General features: G+C 40.0%; 1 protein-coding gene and 3 pseudogenes across 22 annotated transcripts in view; all 4 read right to left on the bottom strand.

Annotated features, from left to right (window-relative positions):
- Positions 1-778: 778 nt before the first annotated feature.
- On the bottom strand, positions 779-897 carry LOC112485021 (annotated as a pseudogene).
- Positions 898-3,723: 2,826 nt separating this feature from the next.
- LOC112485082 lies at positions 3,724-3,842 on the bottom strand (annotated as a pseudogene).
- A 1,432-nt stretch (positions 3,843-5,274) lies between these two features.
- LOC112485096 lies at positions 5,275-5,393 on the bottom strand (annotated as a pseudogene).
- Positions 5,394-11,081: 5,688 nt separating this feature from the next.
- Positions 11,082-22,243, bottom strand: part of BNC2 (basonuclin 2) — a 398,693-nt gene continuing 387,531 nt past the window's right edge. For 16 of the 22 annotated variants that reach the window (XM_015594483.2, XM_015594486.2, XM_015594488.2 and 13 more), the window contains one exon: positions 11,082-20,920. In XM_015594483.2, the coding sequence (XP_015449969.1) occupies positions 20,260-20,920 (661 nt within the window). In that variant the 3' untranslated portion in view covers positions 11,082-20,259. The remainder of the gene's footprint in view (positions 20,921-22,243) is intronic. The other 6 variants (XM_015594493.2, XM_025051427.1, XM_015594480.2 and 3 more) reach the window with 5 other exon arrangements.

Raw genomic sequence — 22,243 nt, 5'->3', positions numbered from 1 at the left:
AAAAATAATTCTATAGCAAACAACTATTTTGATTATATAACTAGAATAAATGAATTCCTTATTTTCATTAAATAATTTAAAATAAAATGTGTAACTCATTTTTTTTAGAAATAAACCACCTAAAAACAAATTCGATGCACACACACACACGCACACACACACGCTCACACACACACTTGCTTTACAACTTCTTATTGTCTAAATCTGCCTGAGTGTTTTTCAAAAACCATTCTTTCCCAGTGGAAGACTTCCCTGATCAATTTTAACATTCAGTGATTTTTTTTTAAAGGTAAGATCAATATAAATAATCTCTCTAACATACACACAACAGAGATTGTGAAGAATTTGCTGATTTGGCCCCAAGGGTTCTACCCGGGCAAACTTTGTACTCTGTAGTATGTGAGGACCTTAGGGCTGTGCTCAGGAGACCTGCAAGGTAAGTGAGACCTTGAAGAAGATAATTCTTTAAAATTATAAATTTGGATGAATTTTATATATTAAAATGATTTTTTTTAACTCTGTGTCTTTTTTTTTCAGTCAAGCATCTGAACCTTTGGGAGTTCTCCACCATATGAATCTTGAACCTTGGTAAGAGCATGCATTAGTCAGATTAAAGCTAAGTAAGCCATAGTAAAAAACGACTCCTCGAAATCTCAGTGGCTTATGGAATTTTTTGTTTGTTTGTTTGTTTTTGTTTTTTTAGGCGAGGCAACCCTTGGTTGACCTCACAGATTGCAAGGACCTTGTCATCTTATAATCCTTTATTTTTAATTTTTTATATCTACAGCACCTGGTCTTCCTAGGGGGTCTTCCAACCAAGTACTAACCAGGCACAGCCCTGCTTAGCTTCCGAGATCAGACGGGATCCGGCTTGTTCAGGGTGGCATGGCCATAGACAGCTTAGAGTTTTAATTCCTGCTAATGTTGATCATGGGTTGGCTATGGCTCCGTTCCATGTCGTCTTGTTCTCGGGTTGATGCAGCCATCCCGATCGAGAATATTGCTGTTCTTGAGGCAGAGGGAAACTATATGGCAAAGTACACCCGGGCTCTTAATGCCTCTACTTGGAAGTGATCCACATTATTTCTGCTCTTTTGTCGTTGGCTAAAACAAGCAAGCTGGTCAAGCCTGATGTCAGAGACAAGGAGTAAAATCCTTCCCCCCAGGGAGGAGCAGCGACTATTTGGGAACAAAAATTTAGTTATTTTATATAGTAGGCAGAGCCTTCCTTTCCACTATAAAAGCTTGAAAAGACAAGACTAGCGAGAATGACCTAGGACTGGTCCATCACAGTCAACCACCTGGACTCACTGAACTGAAAACTGCCTGTGGAAGAGAGTAGGGTCGATGGAGAGCTCATTCTGGGTCATTCAGGGCAGCAGTGCCAGTTGCAGTGTTCAGTGCCCTGTACTGGTGATATCGTCTCGGTCCTCTGGACTAGTTCTGTGATATGTTCTGTGATATGATTTTGGTCGTTTACCTGTTTTTTAGCTTCTCTCGTTCCTGTCTGCTTTCTGGGCTTAATGAGCCAGGCTTCTTAGCAATTCTGTGAGCCACCCCGTCGTGTTTGATATATCTTTTCTGCACAAAGAAGTCGAAGTCCTTCTCTATTGCTTTAAGAACCTGCTTATACAGTAAGGCTCGAAACCAACTCAAACATTTCCTCAACTCAGTTTTTGATCACCAGGCAATTCTTGCCCAAGGCTCTGTTACTCCTGCACAAATGAAAGTCTTGGAAAGTATCAGGACAATTTATAGTAAAAGATATTGGATAGCAAAGACTGGGAGGGGCCCATTTCAGTCTTGGGTTCTGTGTACTCAATAGATCTAGAGTCACTGGTTATCAAAAAATTAATGTGGCAGGGTTCTGTTAGCAGGTGGAATCTGGGTAACCTTAGTACAAAAAGTGAAACGAAGTTTCATTAGGGCACCCCTATGTTCTGTGTGGCTCAGAACAGTCATGAATCTGCCGATGACTATCGATTATTTTTAGTGCCCTTTTTCACCCAAAAATGTGTCCTGGATTAAATAGTAAATAAAATGACCATTCCAGCTACAATGGAAATGGTCCTGGACCAGAAGTCAGAAGATCTGCATTGTACTCAATCTAGTAACCTTAGCTTCCTCATCTATAAAGTTGGGGGAGTTCATTTAGATCAATGATAGGCAAATTGTGTTCTGGTTTTTAAGGCAGCATCTCAAAACTCTCTTTGCGGGAAGAAACAAGAAGCCAAATGGAGGAAACCCTGACACTTCCAGAGAACCTCTGCTTCTGTTGATTTCATTCCTTGGAGTTCTACCTAACAAAAAGTGTTCTTGTGATAAGAACGCGCGCGCGCACGCACACACACACACACACACACACCTACCTGGACCCTTCTTCCTAATCCAACACAACTTTCTTCCCTTTGCCACCAAGCTTCCTAATGAAGCCCATACTCATCCTCATCCATGCACTTCTGCAATCCAGGGCAGCTGTGGGGACCAGCTTCTTTATTCATCTCTCTCTCTCAGCCTGTGCCTGTCTCTTTCTCTTGCTGTCACTCTCTCTCTTTCTCTATTCATTTTTGGCTCTATTTCTTCTCACATCCAACTGTTTAATCTACTTTATATTTCACAGTCCATCCTGGACAGAGATGGTTTAAAGGGCTAATTATTATTATCTTTGCTTTGAACCAGACCTCCTCACAGGTCACCAACCAGCCTATAAAATGGGCTGCCCTTGAGTAAGGCACCCGCATCTAGTTAACCTCTGGCCACTGTTCTGCAAAAGCCAACCTAGAAGGGCTTCCTTGTGTAATGGTTGAGGGTGAAGCAGTTTTAACTAGCAAAGAAGACTGGGCTTGGTGGGCACTGTCCTACATACGCCAAGGACAGGCCCTGTTTGCACTGACGTAGTAACAGCTTACCTGATCACCAAATCCAGTGAATGTTTCCCAATTGCTACTTCACCTGCCATCTCTGGAGTGTTTCAGTGGTCGACCACTCACTCTTTGATATTTCTAGCTTCCCTATATGCACGAGAGTCTGGTTATCTCCTTACCACTCTTGTCAATCTCCCTTGTTGGTTTCTCTTCTCCACTCACTGCTTACTTTGAAGAAGCTGGTCCGTGGACTTGCCAGTGTAGACATAAGATCTAAGATGTTTTTCATACCTAAACTCTTATTCCCAGTGGTACTGCAGCCTGCATGTTCACAAGGAGCAATCTGGAGGGCATAGGTGCAGACTCAGAGGTTCCACGCAGCTGTCGCAGAGTTATGCATGGTCAGCATCCAGGAACTCCTTGCTGTGCTGGGGGGAAAACTCCAGGTTGTTAATAACACAAAAATTCCTCCCCACCCCTCTCATCACAAATTTTTGAAGTGTTCTCCAAGGCATGTTTATCAACATGCAGTGTCTTCAGAAACCCCAGATCAATCCTTTCCATATTCACTGGTGGCACCTCCTGTCAAAATCTCCTGTGCCCCACTCCCTGCCTCTTTTGGCCCTCTTCTATCAAAACACACTGCTGTAAATAAACCAAAAAATATTAAACCTTAAGATGAATTTAAGTCAATGAGGTTCCTCTATAAGGATTTATATTAAGCTTCATCATTTTGCTATGAAGTACTTCTTTTTTCTTTTTAATTTTTAGATGAGGCAACCCTTCGTCGACCTCACGGATTGCAAGGAACTTGTCAGCTTACAATCCCTTATTTATTTTTATTGTATTTTATTTTTTACACCTACAGTACCTGATCTTCCTAGGTGGTCTCCCATTCAAGTACTAACCAGGCCTGACCCTGCTTAGCTTCCAAGATCAGATGGGATCAGGCTTGTTCAGGATAGCATAGCCATACACAGATATGAAGTACTTTTAAGGACACTCCCATAAAAGCAAACAAATAAGGGATGTATCACTTAAAGCTGAGCATGAGCGGATGGAGGAGGCAAATTTCACTCCTTCTGAAATCGAATTACCAGGGGACTTACCTCTACTTCTTATTCTTTTTTTTTTTTTTCAACAATGTAGGGTAAAATCGACTTTTTCTCTGTGCATAGTTGTATAAAATTTAGTGGATAGATTTATGATACCACTTCTGCAATAGTATCGATACAGTATAGTTCCATCACCCTTCTCCCCCAATTCCTTCCTACTATCTCTCTGTAGCCATACCCTACTCCCACCCCAAGCCCTAGCAACCACTTGCCTGTTCTTTACAACTATAGTTTTATTTTCCAGAGAATGTCATATGAACAGAATCATAAGATGTAACCTTATGTCATTATTGGCTTATGCATTACACTTATATACATTGAAGACATCATCAGAAAATGTTATATTTTTTGTTGTGAAATCATCAAAGGATTAACAGGGAAAAAACAATTTGTTATATTTGCCCATGTACTTATCATTTCTGTTGCTCTTTCATCTTTATTGAGGTTCCAACTTTCTTTACAGTACCATTTGTCTTCTTTCTAAAGAATTTCATTTAGCATTTCTTTTGGAACATGTATTCTTGGGAGGGCAGAAATTGAGATATCCTTCCTCAGAGGATGTTTTTAATTCACTTTCACTGCTGATGAATATTTTTTGTTTGAACTTAAAATTCTGAGTTGATGGTTCTTTTCTTTTAGTACTTTCAAAATGTTGCCCCACTCCTTCCAGATTTCCTTGTTTCTGATTAAAAAAACAAAACAAAACAAACAAAACAAACCTTTCATTCCAATTGTTTTCCTATAAGCAACGCACCATTTTTCTCAGGGTTTCTTTTTTTGAGATTTTCTTCTTTATCTGCAGATTTCAGCAACTTGATTATGCTATGTCTGGGTGTTCATTGATTTGGCTTTATCCTGTATGGGTATTTCTGAGCCTCTTGAATTTGTAGGTTTGCATCCTTTGCCAGATTTAGGAAGTTTTCAGCCATTAGTTTTTCAAATATTTTTTCTTCACTGAACTCTTTCTCCTCTAGGTCTGGGACTCCAATAACACACGTGTTATTTGTTTTGTTATTACCTCACAGGTTCCTAATGATCTATTTAATTTTTTTTCTCTGTATTGTCCAGATTGGGCAATTTCTATTAACCTATCTTCAAGTTCAGTGACTTTCCTTTGTAATCTCCATTCTACTATTGAACTGATCTAGTGAATTTTTTATTTTTATTTTATTTTATTTTTATTTATTTATTTATTTATATATATTTTTAGGCAAGGCAACCCTTGGTTGACCTCACATATTGCAAGGACCTTGTCAGCTTACAATTCCGTATTATTTTTTAGTTTTTATTTTTTACGCCTATAGCACCTGGTCTTCCTAGTTGGTCTCCCATCCAAGTACTAACCAGGACTGACCTTGCTTAGCTTCCGAGATCAGATGGGATTGAGTTTGTTCAGGATAGCATGGCCGTGGACTGAATTTTTTATTTTAATTGTCTTATTTTTCAGTTCTAAAATTTTCATTTGATTCTTTATGTCTTCTGTTTTCTAGCTGAGACCCTCTAAATTTTCATTTACTTCAAGAATGTTTGCCCTTATATTGGAGTATTTAAATAATACTTGCTCTTAAGTCTTTTTTAAAGGTAATTATGACACCTTTGTCATCTTGGTAATGACATCTTTTGATTGTCATTTCCCATGTGAAAGATATTCCTGATTCTTCATAGGATGAAAAATTTTGGACTACATCTTGACTGTATCTCATCACTTTTACCATAGTAGATTTATTAAAAGTAAATCACTAGATTTAGCCCACACTCAAGGGGATCGGATGACATGAGGATATAAAAAGTGATATGTGAGGATCATTAGGGACCATCTTAGAAGTCTGCCTACCGCCTACTGGAAGAATCAAGCCAAGCACCCATCAGAAGATGAATAAATAAACAAAATGTGGTATATGTGCACGATGGAATCTTATTCAGTCCTGAAAAGAAAAGACATTTTGACACATGCTACAACACTGATGAACCTTTAAGACATTATGTTAAGTGAAATAAGCCAGTCACAAGATGAATATTACATGATTGCACCTATATGAGGTACTTAGAGTAGTCAAATACATAGAGACAGAAAGTAGAATGGTAGGGGTAGGGAATGGAGAGAAAGTATTTAATGGGCATAGAGTTTCAGCTGAGGAAGATGAAAAATTCTGGAGATAGATCGTGGTGATGGTTGCACATTAATGCCACAGAACTGTACATTTAAAAATGGTTAAAATGGTAAAATTTTGTTATATATATTTTACCACAACTAAAAAACAAACAAATAATAAGCCAGACTACTACACACGTTATGAGATTCTGGGTCTTGTTTAAAGCCTATGGAGAAAGTCAATACGTTTTTAGGAGCCACTTGACCTGAGTTCAGGCTGCAAGTTCCAATCATCCTTCTGCTGGTCTTAGTTCCAGTATCAGTTCAGTTTTAAAAGCCCTTGAAGCACTATTTGGATCTGTCCCACGTGTGCACCACCTGGTAGCCAGTCTATGCTGTGTAGGGTCAGATCCATGCACATACACCTCAGGGGTGAGCCCAGAAATTCATCATTCATCATTTCCTAAGGACTTCCCCCTCCATGGTCTGCTTGGAACTTCCCAGCTCTGCCTTTTCATTCCTCTGGCCAGAAAGCTGGTGCTCTGCAGTTTACTTCCTATGACTGCTCACTTCCAGGAGCAAGCGGCGGGAGGACAGGTGGAGACTAAAAAGGGGTTTCCCCACCCTCTCTGGACACAGGCTCCTGCAGTGAGGCAGGCGGCTTCCTTCCTGCAGAGTTTAGGCGCCTGCTGGTTACTGTTGCTGCTGCTGCTACTCTGCCACAGGATTGCTTGGGTTTGAGGTGGGCATTAAAAACAAACAACCAACCAGAAAAAAAGGAAAGAATTGGAAATTTCTCCCACTCTCCCTGAGCATTCACTGTTTTCTTCCCATCTACTTGACCAGAGGGTTTCTCCTAGAGGTCTCTTTGTCCAGCCCTGATGCCCACTCATGGGTTATAGGTTTCAATGAGTTCAGGCCAAGGCATCCTGAAGGGAAAACATGGCAAAGTGAGGCCATTTCAGTGGTACTTTGAATCCTGGTCTTCTTTTTCAATGCTTCTGCTACTATTTGCTTCTCAGGTAGCTGAATCATACATTCTATTCAGGTATGATAGACGGCTTCTTTGCCTACTCTTAAGGCTGGCTCTGACTTTGGCATTTAATGCAAGGCTACATGCACCCACCCCCATTCCCCATTCATTCATCCATTTATTCTATTAATGTGCACTGATCACCTACTATGTGCCACAAACTGTGAGGGCTGGAGAAACAACCTATATTTCAGGTGCTTAGAACACAATTCCCATGTGGGGTACAGCTCCCTGGATTTCACCCTGGCTTTCCCTCCTCTCTGCTTATGTTCACAGTAGATCTGTGAAAAGCGAGTGGGCTTTTTTGCTCTCTTCAAAAGGCAGGTCTACATGTGAGCCGAAACCATTCTCACATGTGAGCTCTGTGGGTGCGGCTGAAGGCTTTGGAAAGAGTCATATTTTCAAACACACAGGTTTGTGGTTTTTGAAAGAACGGAAAGCAAAAAGCATAACGTCTTGCAGGATCACTTCCTGCCGAAGGCCAATTGATGCGACATCTGAAAATAATCAAATAAGTGTCTTGTTTTCAGCCTGCAAATGACTTTGTGGAACTTTGAAAGGAAATTCTCCACTTAAGAAAAAATAAGAAAAATTGAAATTGAGATCATGAGGAAGAACAAAGATGTGGAATTATGAGAGTGCTTCGAATTGTTAATAGCACTTATATCTGTAAAAATGAATCTCTCTAAAAACCTGCAAGTGGCCTAATAATTTTAAATCACCTCACACAGCACATGCCCAAAACTCTGATAACCTCTAAATTCAATTGCCTATGACCATTTTTTGGAGTATTCCAAAAACTTGAATTTGCTACACAATGAACAGAACTCTGGATTTTAAATTATTGAAGGCTTTGATACTTTTTTCCCCTATAAGCTCTTACATTTGGAAAGAAGTCAAGGTAAAGTCTAACCTCAGCAAATCAAAATATATCGAACTGATTTTTTAAATGTTATCAGCCGGGAAAACAGAAGTCGAACTCAACACTATGATGAAGAGAGGAAAGAAGGGCAAAGAAAAGGATGAAGGTGGCGTAAGAATCTCAAAGTCAAAGCAGAGCCTGCACCCGAAGATGAAAAACTCTGCTGGCCGAGGTAAGACAAATTAAGGCATGTTGGTGAGGCTAATCTGAGGCAAATGAAATTAAATGTCATCAAAAACCCAGGCTTAGATAAGGAGAGACTAAAGAGAAACTTCTCTCCAGCTTCAGTGGTTAAGGGGTGACTTAGAGTTCCGACAGCATTTCATTAATATACAAGTCGAGTGTTACTAATATCTCGTGTGGATGACAGACAGTTGTACTTTGTGAATTTCTGGTTTCTAATGATGCATTTGAGCTTTACTTTTTACAGCTGTCCTTGTAATAATCCTTTACTTTTTTTCTCCCTGGGGTTTAATGGTTTCTAGTTACATATCAGCATTTTAAGCAGCATGTTGCCTGTCAGGCAGCACATGGCTTCTGGTGGTTATGGCAGTTGGGTCACCACTAGTTCTCTGGAAGGACAAGTGCTCCTGCAAAGAGCACAGCAAACTCCCTGTGCTCACACGATTGGAACGTGGCAGTGCAGGATCAGGGCGCACGCTAGAAATCTAACCAAATGCCTTTTGCAAACAGCAGCTCAATGAGGATTCCTGCCATGAGGCAAAACGCTTGGAAAGTTACTCTGCGCTGGCATCACTGGGTTTGGGGTCAGCATGCTGAAATCGGGACTCATTATGATCCTACCATGCCAACTTGGTGCAATTAGCCTAACACGATAATTTCCCGAAGCCATATGTCGATCTTTAGGGGAGGGAAGGCTTCCGATGCCTGATGGCTCTGAGCTCTGACTGGCATGTCCCAGCTTCGAGCAAATTTCTGTAAATCAAGATAACACGCACAGCAATCAAAGATGAGTTACGACAGCCAGACTGGATGGAAGCAGGAGCCTTAGAGCAGGGCCGTATACTTGTTGACTGTTGTAGCCAGTTGGTTTTCTCTTTTATCTATCTATCTATCTATCTATCTATCTATCTATCTATCTATCTATCTATCTATATTTATTTATATTTATTTATTTACTTACTTACTTATTTTTTTGCCAAAAAGTTTTCAGAGAAAGGTCAAGGGAGCACCAGTGTGTGCAAGGCTGTCCCTCCCCCTGCCTCCAAAATAAAATCAATGGAAGGACCTAGAACACAATAAGTTATGTTCCAGGGCTGCGTGGCCTCTATTCCCATTGGAGACCTATCAATGTGAACTAGCACTGTTGGGAAATCTCTTCAGCTAGCTCTGTTAATCAATACCTCTGTTCATTATACCTCTCTGATGAATATGGGTAATGATTGGGTACCCAAGAGTCAGGTGACTAAAAATAACTGCACCTTACTGAGGATCGATAGATTCCCCCCCAGTGTTACTCCAGGCAATTCAATATTCTCAGCTGCTTCTCCCGAGCATTGGCCAATGGGATCCTCTCTGGTCTTCACTGATAGATCGGCTTCGTCCTCAGAGCAGCTTTATTAAATTAGTAGCACTTAATCTACTGTCATACTGTCAACTGACACGGTGCGAATTAGCACTCGGCAAGTCTTCCAGTCACTCAGGAGAGCCACTGGCCACAACCTAGGCAGCTTTGATTAGCTTTGTGCCAGGAGCTGTCTTCATGGGTGCCTCTTTGCTGAACAGGAGGATTCCCACCATTGAATAACATTTGAAATAATCTTTTTAAGAAGAAGGAACTGTTTGAGGGAGAATTGTTGCCGATTACAGACCTGTTATGACAGATGAAAAGATCATAATTATGCGTGGGTTCCCTCCAGGAGTGTGTTAACACATCCGTGACACTTCATCACCACATCCCTCAACAGAAGTAGACTTCTTCAAAGTTGCTTAACCATTTATTTTTTCCCCCTCACCCCAAAACCTGTCTATGGGTGCTCAAAGGAAACCAAGGCAACCCCGTCAAGGTTGGCACCCCTCTTGCCTTGGGAGAGGTCCTCAGTCAGTGGCATCTGAAGGTGGCTGGACCGCTTTGTGCTGTGGGCCAGGTGACAGCAGAACAGGTACAAGCAGTCTGCCCGGCTCCCTGCCGGCCAGAGGCCCAGGCCCAGGGAGCTGCTGTAGAGTCTGGGTGCTCATTTCCCTAGTGACCAGCCAGGGGGAATCGGAGAAGTAGTGAGACAAACCAGGGAGACGGACCAATCTGGCTTTAGGGATGAATTGAAAATACTAAATTAGAAGAGAGACTCCTTGCAGTCTGAGTTAGCCTGATTTCCAGCTAGGATTGGTTTAAGAGGCTGGGGTAATATTAAACATTGCCGAGTCCAAAGCACCTTCTTTATACTTTCCCCCACTGTTGCTCAAGCAGTATGACAGGAGGAGGAGACGCTGCCGATTATGACAACTTTCCACCTGCTAGTTTTATTTCTAGAATATAAAAAGCACAATCTGCAGAAAACCACGGCCAAGAGAATATAAACCGAAACACAGCATTTAGTCTGAAAAAAACATATATAGTCATCATCCTGTTGGCTGCTGTCCACAAATTTCCCAGAGTTGGGGAGGAAAGAAAATCTATTTACAGAAAGCTGAGGTGCAAAGATTCCTAAGTTCTTCTTTTGGTCTTCCTTGCCTTAAAGGAGCAAAAGCTTTGGGAGACAGGAACTCCAGAGAGACACAGAAAAGAAATCCTCACAGGGGTAGCTTTGGTGAGGGGAGACTCAGGTCAGTGTTTGCCAGGCTCCATCGGGACTCGCTGGGATCTCTGTAGCTCTGACTCAGCTTTGTCATCTGAGCCAAAGACAAGTTTGATCTTCCTAAGAAGTGTATTAAATAAACCAGGATTCAGTCCAAATAGGGGATCGACTCTGAGTTATTCAGCAAGTATACTTAAATAGGGTGCATTATGATGGGAGCTGACATGTCACTGGGTGTATTTTGGAAAGGTCTGTTGGAGTTTGTCGAGGTTTCTTCAAATCAAAAAGATAAGAAGAGATCAGTGACTGATAAATCTTTAATATAAAAATTGTACAAGAATTTTGATACAAATTACAAGAGGTATTTGGACAAAATATGAATAAAATTCCATTTACATCCCCAAACCCTTATGCATTTTATGCAAAAGACATACTGTAGGACAGTTTATAGTACAGAAATACAACAAAGGAAATAGCAAATAAAATTTTAATTCCCTTAGACTACTAATAAAAACAAACGAAAAGCAAAACAAAACAAAAACAAAAAACCTTGTTCAAGGTACACACAGTATTTATGAAGCTACCAACATCACGATAATGAGATCAGGGTAATGCAAGCTGTCCCCATCCCTCGGTGCAGCTACCTTTTGTAGTACAGACTTTGGTTCTGCACAGGCTTAGCAGAAGAGACTGGTTTGATGCAGATGAGAACACCACAAACACAAAAGCAGAAACCCCCAGACTCTGGGGGAGGGAGAGGACATATCTTGGTGAAAATTCCTTTTCCTCAAGATATTTTGATTCCCTTTGGCCACTTTTGTGGTCAAATATGCAGGTTGCATGAAGCTTTTGTTATTGAGACACACTAGTGGGTTTGGGGTGGAGAAGAAAGGTGTGTTCTCCCAGCTACGTGAGGGACCTTGCAGTTCTAAGAAGGACTTGTCCATGAGCAGCAGTAGAGAACAGAGTGCTTTTTTCCCCAAAGCCCCAGCTTACGTCTATCTTTGAGGAAAGGCCCAGGTGGCCTCAGACCAAAGTCCACTCCTGGTTTCTCCACCTTCCTTCCCCTCTGACCTCCACGTACCCACATTTCTCTCTCCTGCACTTTTCATACTGGCACTGGTAGGAAAATGGTAAGATTTCTCCGCAGGGCAGCTGAACCAAAGTTTGCACAGGAAAGCAAGTGCACCATATATTATAAATCTGTGATAGTCATATCAGGTTAATATATAATACTAGAACATCTCATTCACTTAATTCACGTTATGTAAACCCTGGACAGGGTAGAACACACAAATGTTTCCAAAACGATCAAAATCAGGATGAAGGAGTGTTCTACCTTCTTGCTTCAGAAAAGATGTTTTTAAGGGGGTGGGTGAAATCACAAGAAGAGCAAAGGGTGGGAGTGAAAAGATGATGAAGTCAGGGAAGAATAAGATAGGCAATGAGAGGAATGAATTACTCTGTACAGAGACATGCAAAAATGCTCCAAATTGACTACTAGATGAAAAAAAAAAATCAACCTTGGTTTATACATCTTAAGTGAACCTATTAACTCAGCACATTGTCTGGAAGTTCAAGAGCATCATACCTCATGGATCAATGCTTCTTGCGGCTACAGTACTGGTTCGCGGGTGGGCGGGAGATGCTTTGTCTCCTAGCATGGAAAAGGCAGGCAGCGAGGCTCCCACAGAAACAGTGCTGGGTCAGTTCACCTTGCAGGGGGACTACCAAGAGGCCTGGGGTTTCCTCCCTCTCTTTTGGAAAACATTTCTAGGACCAGATGCGTGGAACTCTCTCATCCCTCCAGGGTCTCCCCAGGGGCACCTCTCAATCCTTGCATTCCATAAGAGAAGTGGGCAGAGCCGGTTAATAATGGATTGATTTGCCATCTTAGTTGTGCATTATTTCAACAGCGCATTTGGCAACAGGAAGCCTTATAAAGTCTTGGTATAGCACTTAGATACTCTCTCTTCAAGAAATATATTTTTATACTATCTACTTCTCTCCGTTTTTGTTAAAATACCCTTTTCTGCTCTTCCTTGTCTTCAAAGATTCTTTAAAAAAAAAATGAAGCTAAAAAAAGCATTAAAAAAATTCAAAAAGTCCTTAAGCACCCCTGTTATTCACAGGGGAAAATGCTAATATAAGTTAGCAGGATCTGTGCAATTTTGGCAACTGAGCTTTTAATTAAAGATTCTAATAGGATGTTTGAGAAATGATTTTAATATATACAAACTGGAGGAACGTAAAAAACATCAAGTCAACTGCTTTTCCTCTGACCCCAAGAATCCTTGCTCAAAGTGCTTTTCTTCCCAGTGCTCAGACTGGTTAGTGAAATTATTTAGCACAGGTTTGTCAGATTAGACCCGTTAAGTTGTCTATCTTCAAACTGCTGCTTTTCCCTCTTCCCACACGTTCACACCAAAGATGACACCTGCGTGTGTCTTATTTGGTTGACAAATATATTTGAAATGTGACTGCTGTAGCAGGGGTCAACAGCTTCTGTCACACCTGCTGCCAGAGAGTTGGAAGGAAGCACAGTCCCCAAGTTCCATATGGAAGATTCACAAAGATCTTGTCCTTCCCTTATCACTAACTAGCCACTTTCAACCATCATTTAAGTAGTTCAATATACAAAAATAGTAGCCAATACCTCCAGGTTATTTGGGCTCAAGGTATTTTGGAATATAACATTTTCACCTGTTCTTCCTTGGTACCTTTTGGCCCCTTGATTTTGTAAAGCTCGCTGTACTTGTACTCACAAAAATTCTCCCAAAGTGGGGAATTTTATGTATAGTGTAGTCCCTGTTTTAGTGATTAAAGTCAAAATCCCTGTGCCTTTTTTTTTTTCAGATTGTCAGTCCAGTTTAACAAAATGAAAGTTACTCTGTCATTTTACACTATGTATTTGAAGGTTGTCATTGAGAGATACACATATACATTTAGACCAATGGTTGAATGCCAAAGCAAAAACAAAACAAAACATACCATTTTTATGCACTAATTTATCTTCAACGTGTAAACTTTTTGAAGGGGAGGAAAAATATTTTAATGCTTTCCTTACAGAATATGGGGCAATCTAATCCTGCTTATGCCATTGACTTGTGGGGAAATTCGCAGTAATTATAGGGCCACACCCAGTACTTCCAAAATGGATGGGCATGCAATTGCAATACTTAAGTTCCAAAGACACAAAGAATTCTGTCACAGCCAGCATCTCCCTACTGACCCTTTAAGAAGTCATCTTGTTACTGTCCACTTAATAGCTGGAGAGGACATCTAGAGGCAGCCCTGGGCTTACCAAAGATGCAGTTTAGTAGGTGTGTGTATAAGCTTGTGTAGCGAGGGGTGGCGGGGTGGGGCGGGGGTGGGGGATGGAGAGGGAGGGGGAAGGAGGAGGAAGGGAGAGAGAGAGGCTGATTGTGAATGTGTGTACATCAGGGAACTCGGTGGGAAAGCCTAGCCCTTGTACTCAATTTCCCCTTCACAAGGGATAAACAGGCAATTACGCATCCTTTTATATTTGATGGCCAAGTGCTGAACTGGAAAGCACACTATTAGTTTGTGTCCCTTCAGGGCCAGGGCAATAAGTAGCCAGGAGAGCTGGGGCTGAAGCAAAGAGGGTGTTGTCTGCTGTTAGTGTGACAGTCTTGTCAGCAGCATTCACATTACTGGAAGGGAATAAAGTGACAAGTAAGTTATTAGAAAGATATGAGGTGAAATTGAACTGAAGCTTCTCGCTGCTCGGCCCAGGCTTTTCCTTTCCTCCTTTGTAATGGTTCACTATTTGTTACAAACTGAACCTTGTCTTGATACTCCATATAAAAAAATTTTTTTTTTGCAGTAAAGGTCAAATAAATTTACAACACTTTAGAATAGTTCTATGACAACTATAGCACGTTGCTTCAAAAATATATATAGCATTATAATGAACAATAATGCTGATCCAATTCAGTGTATTTGTGAAAATGCTTCGTTTTTTTGTATCCCCGTTATTAGGCATTTGGATTTTTCAGCAAATGCCAAAAAGACAGTGTTGGTGTCCAGCTATTGCTGAATGACCATAAACATCATTTCGTGCAAGATGTGAGAAGAATGGGGATGATAGAAGGACACAAGGATGGATGCGGATCTGGGCAAGAGTGAGGATGAACTAACTCACTGGTCAGTTTTACAGTTGGATTTACATAATAGTAATTGAATTCTCCAACTATTGGAAATATGGAAATGAGTCTGGGACAGATAAGATGTGGCCGTAATACTAACATGAGCAAGGCTACCACACGTGGTTTAGTTTTGAGGGAAAATATGACAATGGAGAAGTTACTTTGATGCTTCATAGGAAGGTAAATGAGCTTACATTTTGATCAAGAGAACTGTACCAAGAAGCATTACACTCATGGCTATCGGGGCAAGCAAACGTAATGATGGAAACAGAACAGACCCATCCTGGCTACCACTCGCCATGATTACTCAGTTTGACCACTGTCCTTCGCAATAACCTAGGTGACCCATCGTATCTTTTGCTTCCCTAAGGGACTCTGGCATCCCTTCCCAGTCCAAAAGAAGAAAAAGAAAAAAAAATTGTACAACTACCTCCTTCTTGGCTCTCCTGACCCTATGGAACTTGAGCTGTTCTAAGTAGCTGTCCTTGCCTTCTTCCCCCTTCCTCAGACTGGGGTTCGGTGGCGCACCTGGTCATGGGGAGAACCGCAGGGCACCATGTCCACGTGCTCTCATCCACTGCTAAGCAGAATTGTACCAGACTTTTTCTTGAACAAACACTTCCAGTGCATTAACCGTTTTTTTCTAGCTACCCTCAAACGGGGCAGGTACCAATCCTCTACCTAGTATCCCTTACTCATCTCTCTGGCTTTTGCAAAAGCTGATTCCCTCCCGTCTTTTTGGTGCCCGCCTTTTATTGCTGTCCTTGCTCATTGAGACCCGCTTCCCATTAAAAAATAAAGAATGAGAGGGAAAACAAAATCCTTTAAAGTAAATATTCCAAATTTGGGGGCTTTAAAAAAAATAAGGGTCGTCATAATTTTTAGAAAGTTGTTAGCAAAGGGATGTGTTGATAGGAAGAATGAAGTTTCTTCTGGATGGTGTTTAATAGCAATGTAGCGTGTTCTATTACAGTTGAATTTTATTTACTGTTAGTCAAACTAACGCAACACCAACAGACCAAGTACAAATCGGGACTGCTCAGGTCAACCGTTAGCAGTTAGCAGCATGTCCGTCTCCACCTGGTTACCGACTTCTTTATGTTCGAATTGCCAAGGGCCCCCACTCTCATTTGCTCGGCCCACATCTGGGGTGTGTGCGGAGGACGAGGAACAAAAGGTCACATTTATTTTATTTGGTGGGAACCTAATGCATGGTTTCTCCTGAGTAAAATGAGGAGAATGCCTCTGGAACAGCCCATTCTTGATATAATCAAAGCTTTTTAAAAAGAGCAATGAATACACTAATTGGGCTGTTAACCAGTTAAGTGCCTTTCTCCTTACTGGAAGGGCCTGGAAATTCAAGACCAAAGGAATCTCACTACAAAAACAGTGGCACCATTGTGCTAAAAAACGTTTTCAAAAAAATATGTTTATCATGTTGAGAAGGAAAATATTTACACCTCTAAACCTTTAAAAGGCATCAGGGTGAACTAGGCAGCCGGATTAAGATTTGAAATGCATTACACTGGAATAAATTATTTCAATACAATTAATAGCAGAACAAAGTGTCAAGCTTTTTATCACATTTCTAAAACCGAGTTACTTATTACCTATCCTTTTTCCTGCTCTTCGCTGTTCTCCTCCACAGCATGCAGATATTCCCTAAAGCAGACTAAACCTTTATGATATTTTAAAGAAAACATAGTTTAAAATGATCGAAACAGTAACTTTCAACAACAGCGAGTGAACATGCACGTTAATAATACTGCCTAATTTTGTACCTGTGTCAAAACTCTGGTTAAATTCAATCAAATGGGGAAAAGCCGCCTAGGTGAAAACCAGCATCCTTATTAATGTTCAGCCAGCGTAGAATGGATGCAGCTAAAGAGAAACTGTTTCACAATAGGAATCTCCTGTGAAAAAATAAATGAGTAGGAATGGGTAAAGATGAAGGGCTCAATGATTAAAATGCTGATCTCTTTATTCTTCTTGTTTGCAAATAAGCTGTGGGATCACTATCACTATCTAAGTTTGTAGTTAAGTCAAAATACCATTCAGGCGCGCACCCAAGACCAACCAACAATTTGGGACTAAAAGCATTGTACATTTTGCGATTTTACCTGTTATGTACCACTTCTAGCCACTCCCCCTGCCCCTTTTAAGCAAATAGGCTTTTTATTGGAAAATGTTATTCACCCATTTAAAGGCCACCATTACATTTGGGCATTTGAGGCACAAGAGTAGTAGCAAAGAGGGGAGATACTTAAAAAGGGCAGGTTGTCCAGAATTCATGCCCATTTCTCTGACAAAATGCAGGTGAACACATTCATGTTTCTAGGCAAGGAAATTCTGCTTTGAGAATCCTGCTGCTTCCGAACTTGTTCTAACCAGCTAGCCACATTAGCCTGGTTTGTGGCAAGTAGCAAACATCAGTTCAATTCCTGGTTCATTTGCTGATGTGACCTGCTGACAGCTATGACTTCAGTCACTAGGGCTATGTAACCTTTTAGTTGACAATAAATAGACGAAACTTTGATTCTGTAAGAGAGGAGTTCAAATATCTCAACCAAGAGTGTAACTTCTAAAAAAAATCACTGAAATAAAAATATTATTTTCATAAAACTGGGTGTAATTCTGTCTATGCACATCCCAAAAGCTAGTGTATCCATCTTTTGTTGGGATGCTAAAAATATTTTTTCCACCCTTTTTGAGTTGAATTATTTGGTAATGGGGCAACAGCACAACACAGAGAACGCTAAGAGGACCAAAATGTTTGCAAACAAACTTTCATTATTCTAGTTCAATCTTTTACAAACAAACTGTACAGAGTCTTATATGGTATAAAACAAAGGAAAACATCTCTGTCTATTCAATTTAACACAACACCAAAATAAAGCAATTAAGACTTTGGGGAATTCAAAGATACAAGAAAACAAAAATGGTTATTACTAATTCCTCAGCTTTTTACCGTAAACATTTGTCATTTAAGAGACATAGTGTTTAATAAGGTTTCTTTTGTACTGAAAGTACTTTTGGTCTTTCCTCACCGTAGAACAAATGAAGAATTAAATGAACCCCATAGCATCCTCTGAAGGAGATGAAAAGATAAAGCTCCTAGACACATCTAGCTTATCTTTAACAATCCATTGTTTCTGAAATTTTCACAAATAAAAATACTGAATCCTCAACTAGTGATGCTTACTTTTGGAAACAATAAATACTGTGAGGTACAATAAATCTTATAGGAATAATAATAACAGAAACATATTAACAGTTTCCTTTGGCAAATTTAACGGAAGTGAATGCTGATGTGAACACAGAAAAAATAATTACAAAACATGAAGAATGGAAATGACATGAAGAGTTAAAACAAAAGGGGTATTTCTAACTTTAGACTGATGAGAAATGTCTGAGGCCATTAAATGCAGAAAAGAAATACATTCTCTTGAAATTATTGTGTACTATTTGACAAAATATTCTTTGTTTATACCTCCCCCCCTCACTTAAAAAAAAAAAAAAAAGACAACAAAACAAAACACAGTCTGCAATGCATACCCTCATGGTTTTGGCTGCAGACTGAACTTGAGTAAATATCATCATTTCGTCAGTATGTTGTGGTAGCTGAGGCTGCCGATGTGGTTAACCAGCTCAGGCAACATGTGTAAACATCGGAAACAAAACAAAACAAAACAAAACAAAAAGGTTTGGAGAATCATCTCTCCCCTCTTTCTCACTCTCAATTGCTTGGTTTTAGGCTTGCTTTCATTTCTCTCTGACAAATCGTGTGGGGAAACACAAAACACTAAACAGTGAGAAATCCTGTTTTAAAACTCCCCTTCTCTGGCTTTTCAGAAAGGAGTGTTGCTCAATTCAAGTTCAGCACATGTTTTCAAAGCTTCCAAATAAAATGTCTTTTGATCTTGTCTATCAAACAGGCCTGAATCATAGACTACTGAAAAACTTGCAACAGATTAGGCAGTCATACAACAGACTAGCCCAGTTCAGACTTTTTTTTCTTTTTAAAGGATGAGGGTAAGGTCCTTGGAAATGAGTGTTCAACTCTTTTACTGTATTCAGCTTTGTTCCATAGTGAGTAATTTGGACTTTTGTATCCTGAAATATTATCCTGCCTCTAAAGAATAAATGCCTTGGCTGTTTCACACCACATAATTTTGTTTTCCTTTTATGTAACTTAACATATAAGCAAGAAGGATGCAGTGTTGATTCTAATAACATTCGGCACTTGAAAGAATCACCAAGTGTTTTTTTTAAAGCGGTTTTCTGGTGGCCGACAAATTGGCCTGTGGTTATGTTGAGTGACTAATTGTATTTTCTTTTCTGGAAACTTGTGCAAAGTTGGCAGTTTTGTGTTAACACTAATACTTTTGTTTGGCATTTGTGCCCTATACTGACCAGACCATTTTTATACAAGTGAATTTTTTTAAAAAAGACACTTACTTGAAGTATGGCAATAGTTTAAGGATAAAAAAGCATGGATATTACACATCCCCTTGTAGTGTATGAAAAAAAGTGCATGACTGGATTTATGTACTAGTACAGGACATTTTAAAAAATCAGATCTGTGCTGTAAAGCATGCCAGCACCTCTTTATCTCTATATCTAGCAGGTAGTAAAAACAAGACCATGTTGGTTTAAAAAAAAAAATGTGCATTAATGCTAACATAAATGAATAGAGCTAGCCAGCAAACTATTTTTTTTTCCTGCGTATCTAACAGCTGGATGTAACTGTAAAAATTAAACAAAAGAGTTAAACAACATCAATACAATTGTTTTACATCATTGGCCTCTCAAGGCTAAATATTTACAAGTGAATCTGCCATGCTTTAGTTGAAGATTCTCTCAAAACCTTAAAAGTTCACAAAAGACAACTATTAAGAAGTTCCTTTTTTCTTTTTTTTTTCCCTTTTATTTTTTTGCAGGCAACAGTCATGGGTACAACAAACTGTCTCTTTGGAGAGGACCAAGAATTATTATTCTGTCAAAATTTGGGCTACTTGCACGCTTTATGTGTGTGTATATGTGTGTTTAAAGGGTACTTTGTTTTCACCCCAAATGAAATATCCCACCCCTTTTCCAAAATTATAAAGGAAATTTCAAAAGCACCTAGTGTTTATCTTTTTATATCTAAAGAAAAGATGTATGTGTGTGTGTGTGTGTGTGTGTGTATACACAGAGGCATACATGTGTATACACACATGCACACACACACAAAGTACACACTGTCTATGGCAGTTCAAATATGTAGGCCATCTGGTGAGAGCTGGCATTTGTAGTGTCCATTCTGAGGCTAATCTACTGAAGTGAAGGGAATGTTTTTGTGGAGATTAGGGTTCTGACTGTGCCGATTTCGGCTTCGCACAGAGGAAAACATCATATTGCAACCGGGGACTTTGCACTTGTGCATTTCTCGCAAATGCACAGTTTTGTAGTGCACTCTCAGGGTCCCCTTGTTGCTGTACATTTTGTGGCAAATGTTGCACATAATCCCACCATTGCTTCCGGACAAGCTGCTGAACATCAGAGATCCCGAAACTTCAGCCCCTAGGCTGCCGGGGAGGGCAGGGGCCTCAGCCTTGTGTGCCGACTCCCCACTGTCACTCGCCCCGTCAATGTCGTCAAGAAGAATCCCTTCGTCACTGCCTGCGTCGGATTCTCTGGAGGAATGGATGCTGCTGCTGGACTGGAGGCTGGAGGTGGTGCTCAGGTCAAGGACCATGTAGTCCTCTGCCATGCCTCTCCCATACCCATTCAGGTGGGAGTCTTCCGTCCCTGCGGGAGAGGAGGCGTCTTCCCGGAGGTCGAGCCCCAAGGGGTGCTGGGCTCCGTAGATCTTCATCAAAAATTCATCCCGGAGGTCCTTGCTAAGGGAGGGCTGTGATGAGTCCAGGCCCATGTCATCGAGTTCTTTGGTCAACAGTTTACGATGCAGATTTATGTTGGCACTGTGTCTAGGAAAACAAGAGGGAAGGGGGGAGGGCAGGTGTAGAGGGAGTAGGGAGGGGTGAGAAAAAGGAGAGCATTTTAAAATGGATTCAGCTTTCAGGAGGCATCAAATAAGCACATTCATTGCTAATTGCACCATTATAAAAGCAAACATTTCTCTACATCTTCAGGATTTGGGAGTAAGTGGTGGTAGGAAGTGCAATAAGGGGAGCTTTTCATTAACATAATTTTTATAAGAGACTAAAATTCTTCAATGGTAAGATGAATGCAAACTCATGTACCTTTTTCTCAATGATTGTTATGTTAGCTTACTATGTAGCAGCACCCGCTGCAGAGAATCTCATAGCAGAGATTTTAGAATATATATTAAGTAGGATAAAAGAAGGGGAACTTTCTGCTTGTCTAAACTGAATAATTTCAATTTACCTAAAAACAAACAGAACTTTTTTCTACAGCAAACACTATTTAGATGTAAAAAAAGGATTTCTTTTTAAGTAAACAGTCCAGATAATAAATGTTTAATTTCAAAAATAATGAAATCTTGCCTGTCATATTCCTAACTTCAAGTTTTAAGTAGAAAAAAATTAGCTTAATAAATTCGCAATTTGGAATAGGGTTATAGACTCTTTAAGATAAATCCCTTTTCTCGGAATGATCTGGAATCTCAGCTAAATCTAATAGTAAAATCTATTTATTTTCAGAAGTTGCCGCATTTTAGAGTTGAAAATGTTTTCATCAAGCAATTTAACTTTTCAAATTTAATTCTTTAAAACAAAAGCTGAAAAACAGATACTGTTTTTTTTTTTTTAAATAAAACCCACCAACCCTTAAAAAAAATAAAATCACACTAAACAACAGAGAAAACCCAAAGGGACAAAAGGAAAAAAAAAAAACCCCACACAATAAATACAAAAAAAATCAAGCACAATAATAACATACGGTCCCTGTATTTTAACAACTGGAACCCGTACTTCTTAGACAAGCAAAACTTTTACTCTACTCACTGAGTGCTTTGCTTGTGTAAAAAAAGACAGGATTTGTCCCAGAGCATCCACAGGGATGTCATGCTTTACAAAACCTGATATGTTGTTATCTATCTGAAAACATTGCCTTAGTATTTACATCCCCCATTTATTTTTAAAGTGCCCTTGGGCATATACCTCTCTCCACCTGCAAAGGCTCACATGTTTGACAAGTACCTAAATTGAAGGCTACCCTTCCAAAAAATAAACCAGTAAATAAATTACAGATACATAAAGCTTCTCAATAATGGCAGAAGCTCTACATCTTGGAGAAATCACTGTGATAATAGAAATAACCTAGAATGG

This window comes from Pteropus alecto, unplaced genomic scaffold (assembly GCF_000325575.1).
Source record: "Pteropus alecto unplaced genomic scaffold, ASM32557v1 scaffold95, whole genome shotgun sequence".
Classification (NCBI taxonomy): Eukaryota; Metazoa; Chordata; class Mammalia; order Chiroptera; family Pteropodidae; genus Pteropus; species Pteropus alecto.
Note: the sequence above shows the minus strand (reverse complement) of the source record. Positions and strands in the feature narration are given on the sequence as shown.